The sequence below is a fragment of the Lontra canadensis genome, unplaced genomic scaffold, assembly GCF_010015895.1.
Source record: "Lontra canadensis isolate GAN:19392208 unplaced genomic scaffold, GSC_riverotter_1.0 scaffold7, whole genome shotgun sequence".
Taxonomy (NCBI): domain Eukaryota; kingdom Metazoa; phylum Chordata; class Mammalia; order Carnivora; family Mustelidae; genus Lontra; species Lontra canadensis.
The window spans coordinates 28,237,167-28,252,327 of NW_022631001.1; the positions used below are offsets into that span (position 1 = coordinate 28,237,167).

At 38.6% G+C, this 15,161-nt stretch overlaps 1 protein-coding gene across 1 annotated transcript; it reads right to left on the bottom strand.

The window, feature by feature from the left end:
- Nucleotides 1-6,921: 6,921 nt before the first annotated feature.
- LOC116865350 (olfactory receptor 52A5-like) lies at nucleotides 6,922-7,872 on the bottom strand. The gene has a single exon (XM_032853621.1). It carries the CDS (start codon nucleotides 7,870-7,872, stop codon nucleotides 6,922-6,924), a length of 951 nt encoding a protein of 316 aa, XP_032709512.1.
- Nucleotides 7,873-15,161: the final 7,289 nt, after the last annotated feature.

Sequence of the window (15,161 nt, forward strand, 5' to 3'; positions counted from 1 at the left end):
CGCCACCTTGACTCCTCCTCCCTCGCAGGGGCGTGCGTAATTTTGAATGGCAATTCTGATTCAAGACACAAGTATCAAATAGAAATGCTTCTGTTAGATAACCACGGACAGTATCTCACGCTCTTTTTTGCACATATCATACAGGAAGGCCAGTTTGACAATACTAAATAAAATCAAAAGGGTTAAAGAGTACCTGGTATAAAAGAGAAACCGTGGGTATCTCAACCGGAATGGACATGAGGAAGAGGCTGAGGTGATGTGGGGGGAGGTCATGGAATGAGATTGGGAGCCCAGGGTTAGCAGAGATGATCCTGGTGTAGACATTGGGGCTGCATAGCGCTGAAGGAACTAGAAAGTTCTAATTTTCATCTTCCACAGAAGCTGACACACGAAAAATGTGAGGGAGTGGGGCTCTTTGAGAATTATCCAGGTGATTCCATGGAGGATAGTTGCCAAACACATAGGTACGGTCAGGTGGAAGTGCCTGGGGAGTCAGCAGAGACAGGAAGAGAAGCCTCCAAGACAGAATTCTCATTACAATACGCAGGTCGCTGCTGAGTACACTTCACACTCCCCAACAACTGCACACCAGCAACTAACCCTAGTTCTGTTAAGGTCCTGACAAGATTATGCATGGGTAATTTTTTTAAAGTGAGCGTAGAGAGATTCCCTTAGTGAGTAGCTGTCTGACTCTAAATGAAGCTGATCCATATGTCTTCAAAGTGGTGTTTTCTTAAGCATTTTGAAACATTTGCCCATAGATCAAGTCATACCCTCCAAATATTAATCTGAGGTTTCTCCCTGGACCCCAACAACCCTAGTTTCTACTCAGAAATTTTAAATTTGGGACACCGTGGAGATTATTCTCCCACATCATCCACCCACAGCAGCATTCCTGGCAGCCCACTGTCTGTGTGCTGAGGCCCTTGCAAGCCTGCCCTGCCTGTCTGCTCTGCAACCCTCACTCTCAGAAAGACCTCCTCCTGCGGAAGAAACACATTCCCTGCAGGCACTGTCCCCTTTTTGAGTTACGCATCTTCAGTTATAATAGCACAAGATTCAAGTTACCCATGATCTGCTCTCCTTCAAGGAAAACAGCTGCACTTCTGCCCACCTTCTCTGGTGGCATGCTGCTAGCTTCCTTAACCTCCCAATGTTCTAAAGCAGATCCTCCAGTCTATCTTGACTGCTGTTGAATTGTAGCTCCTAAAACTTCAAAAAGTTATTTGTACTCTTCCTTTCTATGATTTGTAAGTTTGCTTCTGGAATCTACATTCACTGACTCTACTTGTGTTCATCCCTCAACACAAGGAATTTCATGTCCAGTTACCCAGCTACTCACTTACTTAGTATCCGGAAGCAGTGGTGGGAAGTGACTGGAGCAGGAGAAGGTTGCTCTTTGCTGGTCCCAGCGGTGGAATATCTGTGTTTTCGGACATAATTTTCCCTGATGACCAAACTTGATAAGCTTTTGCAAATCTTGAGATATTTTTTACTCCCTGTGGCAAAGAAGGACGGTTAGAGCCAGAGGACCAGCCACCATTTCTCAGGAGGAGTGTCTTACTCAATTCCCAGGAGACCTGAAATGTATCTAGTGCATCCAGGAGCTGGCAGCATTGAAGTAGGTTCTCTTGGTCAAACAGCACAGTGTGTTCACACTACCACAGATTGGGATTCCTCGTTCTCACTTATATAATGGAGGGATGGAACACAAAATGGGGAATGCATAGCGTGGGACTCCGTGTCTTGCCTGAGCAAAGTGGCCAACTTTATCTATGCGCTTTAAGGAGAGGAAATTGGAAATAAAACAAACGGGAGCCTCTTCTCACTTATCTCACTTATATACTCTTGGCCATGCCATGGAGATTCAAAGGGTTTCCAGATGCAGTACCATGATCCCAGGGAGGAGGATGTTTGCAGGTTATGGGGAGGGAAGTTTGGAAGTGGGAGGGAGCCTATTGCATAGTCAGCCCTCTTGTTCATCTGTCTGATTACTGGGCTATGCTGTTTGTTTGTCTGCCTTTAACTTAAGGCCATCTCTTCCTGCTCTTAAGAGAGCATGCCTTTTGGAGTAAGTCCCTCATTCCTTGCATCATAGACAGAGCATATGCCACAGAGACATGTACCTCCACCCATTAGCTGTTCCATGTGGTTGCCTATTACCCTGGACTCTGCATCTAATTAGTTGCAACACTCAGTTAAAGGGGACCTCAGAGGTGGGAGTGAAGCAGCTCTTCAGTGACTGTGCATTCAGCATAACTTTGCGGGCAGCTCTTCTTTATACCTTGAAAAGTTGCTATGTTCCCGAATCTGCAGCATGGAACCACTCTGACCTGGAAAGGAGACAAAAAGGGCATGCAAAATACCAGATGGATCCATGTGTGGATTAAAATCTCTTGGACCACGCCCTTGTGTTTCACATGGAAGTTCTCTCAGTAGACCAGCTGTGGTTTGTTCTTCAAGGAGAACAGGAAGGATGATATTGTGGTCTGACAAACCATCTCTAGGGATAGCAAAAGTAGATTTGATATAACTAAAGTACAGCATTCTCAAGTCCTGGTCAAATGCCAATGCTAATGGCACCAGTTAATGTGTTAGCGGGTGTGCACATTCCACTGGTGACCTGAGAGAAACGCAATGCCACAGGCAAAATATATATTCCACAATGCTGTGAGGTCGTTTCAACAGCTCGTGGTGGGACAGAGCCAACTTTTGGAAGGAAATAGCTCTGCTCCTTCCCAGTCAGGACTGAAACTTGGGCTGTTTGTGCTTCTGGATATTTATTGTAACTCTCCAGAGCTTCATGTCCATCACTGGTAAAATGAGAATAATGCAGCAGACACTCTTTTTCCGTTTTTTAAAAAAGATTTTATTTAATTTTTTATTTATTTCACACACACACACACACACACACAGACACACACACACACGGCGAGAGAGACAGAGCACAGCAAAAGCCTGAGGATGGCAGGCAGTGGAGAAGCAGGCTCCCTGTTGAGCAAGGAGCCTGATGTGTGGTTGGATCCCAGGATCCTGGGATCATGACCTGAATCAAAGGCTTTACCTACTCAGCCACTCAGATACCCTACAACAGATGTTCTTATTTGACTTCTTAAGTGACCTCTGGAGCTCGCTGCCACTCTCCCTTGCCAGAAACACACCAACTGATGCTCTAGGGAGTTGAGCTGGGCTTCCCTCAGCCTTTATCTCCTTTCCTCATCTGCTGGATTTTGAATGGTCAACAGACAGCTGTCTTCCTCTAAATTCAGTACACGCATGCTATTTTTGTTTTTATAATCATATGTGTCAATTAAATATTTGGTAAATAATAGAATAGAAAGGCAATCAGTGTAACTTACCATGTAATCAAAATAAAAATATTATGTGATCATTTCAATAACTACAGAAAAAAAAACATATGAAAATATTCAATATGCATTTATTTAAAAGCCATCAGAAAAATAGGAGTAATGGAGAACTTGTTAAACTGATGTAATGTATCCCTGAGAAACCTAGCTAATATACTTAAAACTATAAAACCAGAGTCTCCATTAGATTGAGAGAAAGATCTGGATGCCCACTCTCATACCTTCATTCAACATTTGTACACAGGTCCAAATCATAGCAATGCTACCATCATATTCTATTAGTTTTGATTTCTTTTTCAGAAATATCACACAGTTATCTCCATTCTTTATATTTTTGGCTATAGTCTCTAAAAATTCATATGTTTGCCATTTTCTTCCCTTGGAGGGATAATGTCATCAAGTACTCAGGATGCACCATGGTAGCCACAACTTCCTGAAATATTGAATCCCCTAATACGGAATTCAAATGAATTAATTAAATGTTTATTATCTTTTTAAACACCTTTTTTCCTTGTCTAATATCCACAAATGTGTTTTCTTCCTTCTATCATGGTATTTGCCATTTCTTACTTTATATACTTCATGTTCACATGAATTTTACTAAGCACCAAAATGTTACGACTCAGATTTATTTGTTTTATTCAACAAGACTTTATTTCCCAAAAAATATCCTCCACCTCTGCCATTTGAACGCTATCATCCCCTCCATTTTCTGTATTGGTATGTTTTCTTGTTTTTTTTTTTTTTTTTCCTTCCTCTGACTATGTCTAAATCCAACGTTGGAGATCCCTGTGTTTCTCTCTGTGGGTTCATTTCTTTTCAGTAAGCATCTTATTGGTTCACTTGAAGCTTGAATGAAGAAAATTAAACCAGATAGCTATTGTTGAAGCATCCTGACAGACATTGAAGGGACGTGGGTAGAGGAACAGCAAAGAGTGAAGATCTGAAATCACTGTTTTAAGAGTCAGTCTCTCCTCTGCCAGTTTTGTGTTTCACTCATACTTTATTTCAGGATTCCATAATGATCATTCATGACATCATCTTTGTTTATCTTATTAATATGGGAATAAACTCCTTTCTATGCAGATATTCTCTATACTGATGTTGCATATTACCTCAAGCCTTCAGACTGGTTCCTTTGGAATACCCCCGATCAATAGCAAGAAAATGTCTGAGGTGTTCATTATCCAAAGTCATTTTTACAGAGGTTCTAAGAAGTCTCAGGCATGGATTGCCCCATGTATTGTGGAATTGAATATAAATACGATACGGGTTTTATATTCAAGATACTTGCATAGACAGTTACTAGGGAAATTAGATTTCTATATATTCATTTCTGGAACTTCAACTTACACATTTGGGTGAAACTCAAATTAGATAAAACCATTTACATGTGTGTCTATAGAAGGATTGTTTCTGTGTAAGTACTGATCACATTTTCATTCCTGAAAAAAAGCATGTCAGTGAATGAAAGAAGAGACCACAAAAGATTCACACTGCATGAGTCATATTTGTAAAATTCTTGAGAATACAAACTACTCCCTAGTGACAGATAGTAGATCGATGGTTTTCGGGACCAGACAGGGATTTAAGAAGGTTCGGTAGGACTTGGTCAAAAAGGAGCATTGGAAACTTTTAGGAGTAGTGTTTCAGTTCATTATCTTGATTGTTGTAATGGATCCATAGGTGTGTAGATGCCAATATTAATCAAATTTTATACTTTATGTATGTGCTAATTTATTATATGTAAATCGTATTTCAATAAACTGTTAAAAAAAAAAGAAGAAGATTTTTCATGGTTTGTTTCCTTCTCTGATTTCTTCCCGTTCACTTTTCATTCCCTTCCTCTGTGGTCCTCTGCATGATTCCTTATGTTTCACATATCCGTGAAATCCTATGATAATTGCCTTTTTCTGAGTGACTTATTCCACTTAGTCTAATCCCCTCCAGTTCCATCCATGTTGATGCAAATGGTGAGTACTTATCCTTTCTGATGGTTGAGTAATATTCCATTGTATATATGATCCACCTCTTCCTCATCCATTCATCTGTTGAAGGACATCTTGGCTCCTTCCACAGTCTGGTTATTGTGGACATTGCTGCTATGAACACTGGGTGCAACTGCTCCTTATTTTCACATATCTGTATCTTTGGGGTAAATACCTGTTAGTGCAATTCCTTGGTCTTAGGGTAGTTCTATTTTTAACATCTTGAGGAAATTCCATAGTGTTTTCCAGAGTGTCGGTACCAGCTTGCATTCCTCCAACAGTGTCAAAGTGTTCCCCTTTTTCCACATCCTTGCTAGCCCTTGTTGTTTCCTGTTTTGTTAATTTTAGCCATTCTAACTAGTATAAGGTGTTATCTCATTGTGGTTATGATTTGCATTTCCCTAATGGCTAATGATGTTGAACATTTTTTCATGTGTCTGTTAGCCATTTGTTTGTCTTCTTTGGAGAAGTGTCTGTTATGTCTTCTGCCCATTCATTGACTGGATTATTTGAAGGGAGGTCAATGGAGAGATGGTGAAAAAGGTAATGGATATTAAGGAGGGCATGTGTGGTCGTGAACACTGGGTGTTATATACAACTAATTAATCATTGAACACTTAATCAAAAACTAATAATGTATTATGTGTTGGCTAATTGAACATAGTAAAATAAATAAATAAATAAATATCTTTAAAATAAAGAAAGGTAGAAAACAAAAACAAAAGAAAGCATATTAGTGAATATGCTTTTCTAGAAATCTTTTTAGTATATATTTTCCTATGCATCATCATCACCGTTTATACTCTATGTCCATATCTACTTGGTGTTGCTCATATCATTATTGTTGGTTTTACATTATTTTTGTATTTACCAATATTTTAGACTGTATAGAGAAACAGGTAAATGATCCCAAACGTGTAAAAATATAGATACAAAAGCAAATACTAGAAAATGAGATATAGGGTGCCTGGGTGATTCAGTTGTTAAACGTCTGCCTTTGGCTCAGGTTATGATCCCAAGGTCCTGGGATCGAGCCCTGCAACTGGCTTCCTATTTGCCCTCTCCCACTCCCCCTGCTTGTGTTCCCTCTCTCATTGTGTCTCTCTTTGCCAAATAAATAAAATCTTAAAAAAAAAAAAGGAAAGAAGAAAAGAAAGAGAAAATGAGATATAGCTAGAAATATAGCTATGGCCTGGGTTACCAGTTTGAGAATATTGATATATGATATGGTCCTTGGAAGAACCTGGAATTGTCCTATTTTCTGTAATTTTGTTTCTGTGTAGGTCAAAGTGTTGCCAGAGAGAAACCCCTATATTTAAACTAATAGGAAAAATACACAGGAAAAAGAAAATTTTTAATTCAGGCCATAAGAGAATTTATTTCTTACATGAAGAGCAAACCATTGTTCTTGACAATTTCATAGTTGTTGAACACCTTATTCAATTATAAGCTACTAATATTGAATACTTTTTGAACTTAGATGTTTGTGGAAGATATTAATTTTTCACCATAATTTGTTCCTGCTTGACTCAACCTAAAATGTCTGTGGAAGGAGCCAATAATGATCAAGATGGTTTTTTGGAGGAAAATATTTTCAGGACATGGTCACGAATTTGTTTGGTCTTCACACCATAGACTATAGGGTTGAGGAAAGGAGGGACTAACAGGTACAGGTTTGATAAGAGGATATGAACATATGGTGGTATGTGAGCACCAAACCTATGTGTGAAGAAGGAGAAGAAGGCAAGGAGGTAGAACTGTAAGAAGACACAGATGTGTGCGATGCAGGTATTAAAGGCCTTGAATCGTGACTCCTTCTGGGGCAACTGAAACACAGTAATAAAGATTTGAATGTAAGACAAGATGATGAAGATTATGTCAAACCCTAAGATACTGAAGGCAACAAAAAGACCATATATCTTGTTAATGCGGACGTCTTCAACAGCCAGCTTCACGATGGCCATGTGCTCACAATAAGTGTGGGAGATCACTGTGGTTCGGTAGAGTTTAAGATGACATTTGATGAGCACAATGGATGGTGCTACAAGAATAGCAGCCCTGAGTATAACCCCAACTGCAATGTGAATCAAGAGTTGCTGGGAGAGGATGGTGGTATGTCTCAGGGGGTCACAGATGGCCACATATCGATCTAGGGCCATTGCCAGTAGGATGCCTGATTCAACTGCCTGGAATGAGTGAATAAGCCACATTTGTAAAAGGCAGGCTTCAAAGGAAATCTCTGGCAAATGGAACCAGAAGATGCCTAACATTTTGGGAAGAATGCAGGTGCTAAGTGCAATGTCCGTGGCCCCCAGCATGGCCAAAAATATGTACATGGGCTTATGGAGGCTGTGCTCATATTTGATTATACCCAAAATTAGGGAATTCCCAATCACAGCCATGAAATACATGACACAGAATGGAATCCCAATCCAATGCTGCACTGACTCCAGCCCAGGAATGCCAGTGAGTGTCAGGATGGGGGGCATGAAGACGGAACCATTGGGTATGAGCATGATGATTTGGTCTGTAGAATCAAGTAGTGGTGTTGCTGTTTCATCCTCTATTCCTCATCAAGACTACGAGAATAAAAAATAAGAAGAAATTACTTTACTTTAGCAAAGTATTCTTTAGTCAGATAATGCATATTTCATCCTCTCGATCCTATATATATATGAAAGATAAGTGACATGAAATCTTCTAAGCCTAGGGTGTATGGCCTTTTGATTTGATACATTTGCATATTGCACTTTGAGTTCCATTGTAGTGTTAGCCAGCGCTCTATCACATCACTTTGTTATGTTTTCCTTCTCATGGTTGGAAAAATGAAGATCTAGTCTCTTGGTAAGTTTGATGTTTTAATACATGATTTTTGTTTGTCATCACTATCCTGTACCTTAGATCTTCAGAACTTATTTATCTACTAATAAAATAACTCCTCTCTTTTCTTGTCCTTCAGCCCCTGTTACACATAATTTTTATTTTTCATTTTTGTTTATTCAGCTTTTTGAACATTCCACATATAGTGATAGCATACAGTGTTGGAATGTCTCTGTCTGACTCTTCTCACAGATCATAATGTACTCAGAGTTCACCATTTGGTCACAAATGGCAGGATTTTTTTCTTCCTCCTGCATGAATAAACTAATCATCACAGAAATGCAAATGAAAACCAGTGAAATATCACCTCAGTTCCATTACAATGGCTGTCATCATTCAGAGATAACAAATGTTGCAGAGGAAGTGGAGAAGAGGGAACCATTGTACCTAGTTAGTGGGAATGTTTGTTTGCCAACCACTAAGGAAAGCAATGTGGAAGTGCATCAAAAACTTAAAAACAATCTACATGTAACCCAGCAATTCCACCTCTGAGATATATATATATATATATGTATATATATATACATATATATATATACATATACACATACACACACACACACACACATATACACACAAAGGACTGGAAATGAGGAATATTGAAGAGAAATATTCAGTCTCCTGTTCACTGCAGCATTATGCACAGTAGCCAAGATACGGAAAAAACCTCATTGCCCACCAACAAGTGAATGCATAAAGAAGACATGCAATGGAATATCATCCATCTTATTTTATCTTTTCAATGAATCCTTTCAAATTTTCTCTTTTCAGAAAGTCGTTGTAAGAACAACCATCATGTCGATGTTTCAACATGCTTTTATCACTTTCAATGACAAAAATAAATGGATAGGGCAGTTTTTTTCTATTCCATGACTAATAGAACAAAAAGAGTTTCCTTGTATCTTGTGTTTTCTGCTCATCATATGTTCTTTTTTTTTTGTAACCTGCTAATTGGACCTGGAAAAATTTATTTAATGCAGAGTATAGGCATTTTGAGAACTAGACTCCAACTAGGCTGTCAGCAGCTATGGTGCTGCTGACTGATTCCCCTGACCATAATCAGAAGACAAGTTTGACCAGAGTATTTTTCAGTTTTGCAGCTCATCAGCCTGTCTTCTCAGCATAGTGTCTTCCCAGTCTGATCCCTCTCTCCTCCATTCAGAGTGTTTTCAACCTAATCTGTCAAAGTTTCTATGCTTTCCCAAAACCTAATCATGCATGGTGCAACTTTTCCTGCTTCTTCTCTGTGAAAATAAATCAATTATTTTTAATTCATGGTTGTCTTCTGTGGCAGTTTCTATCAGAGATTGTTCCTACTGTGCCCTGCTTTTTTTTTTTTAATTTTATTTTTTTTAATTTTTTTAAATTTTTTTTTAAAGATTTTTTTTTTATTTATTTGACAGATCACAAGCAGGCAGAGAGGCAGGCAGAGAGAGAGAGGAGGAGGAGGCAGGCTCCCTGCTGAGCAGAGAGCCCGATGCGGGACTCGATCCCAGTACCCTGAGATAATGACCTGAGCTGAAGGCAGAGGATTTAACCACTGAGCCACCCAAGTGCCCCTGTGCCCTGATTTTTGAACATCCCTTGTATGTATTTGAAATGCCAATCTGTGCTCTCTGCCCATCAGTAATCATTTTTCAATCCCTAAGGCTGAATATGTATTTATTCTTAAGTATTTGTAAAAACAATGACACTCTGTGAAATTTAATGTTTTCTTTACTTATATTTTTATGTTTCTTTTTTTTAAGATTTCATTTATTTATTTGAGAGACAGAGATCACAAGTAGGCAGAGATGCAGGCAGAGACAGAGGAAGGGAAGCAGGCTCCCCGCTGAGCAGAGAGCCCGATGCGGGACTTGATCCCAGGACTCTGGGATCATGACCTGAGCCGAAGGCAGAGGCTTTAACCTACTGAGCTACCCAGGCACCCTACTTTTATGTTTCTTAGTCTCTGTCCTTTGCTGCTCAATCTAACACATGAAATTATAATCATCAGGATCTCTCATGAGTGTATTTGTCTTATCATTTTCAAAGCCCTTGAGAATTTTCTTGTCTGGTGATTCCTTACAACTGTCATTTATATTTTCTTCAAGAAAGTGTTTTTTCCTCAGAATGTGTAATAAACTTATTCACAAGTTATATTCATTTTCTTTTAGCAATTTCTAAGCTCATTTAAAAATGATTTCAGCAAGTATAAAACAGATAAAGAAAGGACAAGGGTCTAAAATGAGAGATAGGCCATTAGAAAAAATCAGAAAATCACATCTTGGCAACATTCCTTCAAGTTCTGTCTGATAACTTTAGATTGTCCCTGAGACTTGTGCAGTTCTCTAAAACACATCTCGGTCAATTGCAGGAGCATTTATTACTCCGTTTTCTTATAACTTAACTCAACTCTGAGTCAGGCTTTCCCTATCTAAGACTTCTTGTTTTGGAAACCTTCCTTTTTGCAAATATATGAGTCAACCTAGATTTTCCTCAAATCAGAAGGTTATATTATTAACCACAAATACAGTTTATGTGCTAATGATTTGTTATTATCTACCTGTTTCAAGCACTTCAAAAAACAATTGGGCAACATGTTGAAGTTATTTATCCTGTATTTGGAAGAATCTTCATTATCCTGACTGCTTGGAATTCAAAAACTAGTATTTACCATTTATTGAATACATACTGTATTATTTGTGTTCCTAAGACTTTTAAGCATTTTAAATTACATTGTCTGCCTTAACTTATGGTATTTATATCATTAGTCCATTACATTAATGAAAAACTAAGACTTGCTGTTGTCCTAAGTGGATCTACTTGGATCCAAATTCCATGGCATACTGACCCAGAAAAAGCAAGAAAGATTTGTCTTCTGAGATTTTTATCATTCAATTCAATACAAATTATGAGCTGTCTTTCAGTGTGTGAATAGGTCAGGCTGGATTGTAAAAGAGTTTTTAATCAGTTTGTGCCTTTTCAGATTCTGAGGGAAGAAACTTCTAGAGTACTTTCTTATTTCACCAAATAGATAAAATCCATAAATATAAACATGCTTACTATATTCTGTACATATGAAATAGGTCCAAGTTTACACATCAGATCATTCACATACTGGCTAACACTGTGATTTGGCTCAAAAGTGTGTGCCACTCTCTTTTTCAGGTGTTGGCATTTGCGAGATTTAACATGGATACATGGGTCATACCTGACCTGAAGAATACTTAGAGGAGAATGTGCAAAATTCAGCTTGGCAGAAGTTTATATGGCAGTCAACCAGAAGGAGGGTAAAAAGGAAAGGAGCCAGTAAACACACTATCAGATAAGTAACATGGGAAAACCTTCCTTCAAAGTACATTCATCGTGTGAAGAAAGTAGTTTCCTTCCTTCAGGATAATTTTACATTTCCAGCTTCATGAGGCCTCATGGCTATTCTTCTAGAGCAGGTTTTCTCACTCTCTACACAACTGGCATTTTTGATCAGATAGATTTTATATTCTGTGTAGTTCTCTACATTGTCTTAGGCTGAGCAGCATCCCTGACTCCTACCCTTTAGACAGGTGCAAATTATTCTCTCTCATCAGGAAAATCAAAAAATGTCTCATACATTACCGTATGTCACCTTCATGTGTGGGGAGGGGCACACCATACCTGGTTACTAACCATTGATCTAGAGTTTTACACAGGAGAAAAATATTCCTTAATTTAAAAAGAAGATCTTGTAGCTTTAATAAAAATGGGCAGATTAAATCTGTTTATCAAGGGGAATCATTATTCAGTAGATATTAGCCAGATAAAGGAGGTGCAAGAACAATTTCGAGAGGAAATACTCTGGATAAAATCAAAGAACCATGAAATGCACAGTTGGATTGCAAATCAGTAAGTAATTTCACATATGAATTGTGTCCTAAGCAGAGATGATGTTTGTTGGGGCTTAGGAAAAGGGAAGAATAACAAATAAGAATACAATTGAAAGAAAATAATTTCAAAACCTTAGGTAGAAAAACAGGGCTTTTTTTGCCTTTAAAAGTCCACTCCAACTGATTTAGAAGGATGAGATCTGGCATATGGAGAATATGTTAGAAGAATAGTTGTGCTAGGATGGGATAGGATGATGTGACCTTGCCACATCAGAAGAGTAACACAGGAAGAATATTTGTGCTACTTGATGACTTGATGGAGAGAAGTCATGGGAGGAGAGACTAAGATGTTCATGGTTTGAGAGCAATGAGTAATGGCACTGGATGACAAGGACTAGCTGGAAGCAACCATTGTGTGTACACATGTACATGTTCAAAAGAGGCAGGAGACAAATCTTAAACCCTGAAATCCAGGGAACAGGAAGAACAATCAGGGGTCTCATTTGCAGCAGGAATCCTGAACCATTAGTGCTACTTAAACCTAATTCTGACCCAGGCTGATTCCCAGAACATAAAGAAGGAAGGGATTAGGTCTAAATTCACTCTCCCAACACTCTATGGAAACCTTTCCCTCTACAAGATCTCTGACATTCACTGTTTGATCTCTACCTCAACACCCTAGGGAGAGACCCTCTGTTTCTGAGTGAGCTTGTCCATTGCAGGACTGCTTCAACTGTCAGACAGGTCTTCTTCCTGGTGAGCCTCAAACCGTCTCCTCTTCATTTCTCATAGAAGTCCTCAATCCACCTTCTGAAGAACACATCAGCCATGGGACATGGATCTGAAGTCAGTCAGGACAGTTTGCATCCTTAGGATATCCCTTAGCTATGCATGCTCTTCAGGCAGTTCTAAAACTTTACATTGTCTCAATTCCTTATACTGAGGCAAAGTTAACTGGTAAAAACACACTACATGGTAACTGTGAGGATGAAATGATGTAATGCATTTAAAATATTAGAAAGAAACATAAAATGTATTACTCTGCCTGAATGCCAGTAATTCATTCCTAGAAGTTACCCTGTCCTTCTCCTGACTACATCAGATACTTGATGAGCATGTTACCAGATGTGATTTCCCCTGAATGACTTGAGGGCGTCATTGCTACTGGAACTCTTCCAGTCTAAACATGTATAATTTCCTGACCTAAAACAAATAAGCTTTCCGTGCATTGATCAGCCCTAATCCTCCTCGAGGCTTCTCGTACCTGTGAGGCTCACTTTAAAATTTCTCACCCAGTGTGTGATTAACTGACTCAGAAATATTCTGAACAGCAGCATGGACAAAATCTTCTTCCCATTTGAACAATCAGCTACTCTAAGACCCCATTGCTCTTTTATCATCCTGCCATCTTCTTGGAGCATAAAGGTGTTATGTTCTCCTTGAAAACAATCCTCCATGTTCCCCACACTCAGTGCAGGTCTAAGGCCCAAGGACTCACCTGGAATCATCTCTGGTAACATACGTAGAAGCCACAGAGTGAAAATTTTTTGGTATTTCCGATAGTGAGGATGGCTGTTTTGTACTACTGTTGCCACCTGGGGATTTTTTGCACCAGTCACTAGTGAGCTTTAAATTAGCCCGGGACAATGGTGAAAAGCAGGCACAATATGGTTCAAAACCTAGGAGACTATGTCTCATAGCACATCTGCATCTAATAAAAACTCTCACATCCTGGTATCCTTGGGGACTGGAAGCCAAATCGACTGTCCTCCCAGAAACTTCTAAGAGAAGACAGTGCCCCAAGACAACACAAACAGTCAATGACACTTTTATACAAATAATGAACCAATGAAGGCCAGTGAAAACATCTCAAGTTCTTCATACTAATCAGTGTAGACATGCTGACAGAGAACTAAATGGAATATTTCTATGTGATACACAAATAGTCTCAGTCATGTTCAGAATTCAGATGATGTAATGATGTGCATTTGTGTGTGTGTGTGTGTGTGTAAAAAGATTTTATTAGTCCATTGAAATGACATTGGAAATAGTACAACTTGATGGTATTATTAATTATAATAGTTCTAATATACTTAGTATGTCTTCCCAAGTGGCTAAAATAAAGACAATGAACAAGAAATATTATAACATATATAAATATATAAGTTTAATTTCAAATAAAGTTTACACTTGACTAGTGAATATTGATTCTTTTCTTTCCTGATTTTCAGGGGAAGTGATACAACAATTAGCCAAAGTCCTCTGCGTGGAATTAGATATCTTTATAAGTTTATCTATTTTATGAGCAGGACCCTGGAAGTATCTAGAAGAAATCTAAAAAAACAATTTACCAGAGATCTACATTGTTAGGATAAATGATTATGATTGTGGAGATATAAATGGACTATGGAAAATTGAAAGCCATTTTCTAAAAGGATTGATAGGATTTATGTGCTATTTTGTCAAGATTAATCAATCAGAACCACTCCCCAGTCATTATTGAAAACCCTCATATTTACATCCCAAAAGGTTATTATTAACATTTCAAAAGACAATTTCTTTTTTGAGCATTTCATTATATATTTTGTGTTCTTATTTTTTTTCAAAATTTTAGTGCCAGTCAGAATATCTATTTCTGGTTTCTAACTATGAAGGATTATTCATGCCGGACATTTACTTAGGTGAACAAAAAGGGTTTGAACTTAAAGAGAGATTTTAATCTTTTTCTCAAGCAGAAGAATGGAAAAGATTCAGAATCTTTGTGCAGTGAAAGAAAGAGTCTAAGAAGTCTGCATTCCGTGCATCTGTCTGAAAGACTTGATGGCCTTAGTTACAGTCACACAGTATTTGTCTTGTGTCTTGGGTTAGGTCCTAGGGAGTAGACCTGTTCTTTTTGCATTGAAAGGATCTCTCAGGGCACGTGGGTGGCTCAGTGGATTAAAGCCTCTGCCTTTAGCTCAGGTCATGATCCCAAGACAGCATCAGGCTCTCTGCTCAGCAGGGAGCCTGCTTCCTCCTCTCTCTCTGCCTGTTTCTCTGCCTACTTGTGATCTCTGACTGTCAAATAAATGAATATAATC

What these genes read in the sequence shown, in the direction of transcription:
- LOC116865350 (XM_032853621.1), bottom strand. Translation starts at nt 7,872, where the DNA reads ATGCTCATACCCAATGGTTCCGTCTTCATGCCCCCCATCCTGACACTC.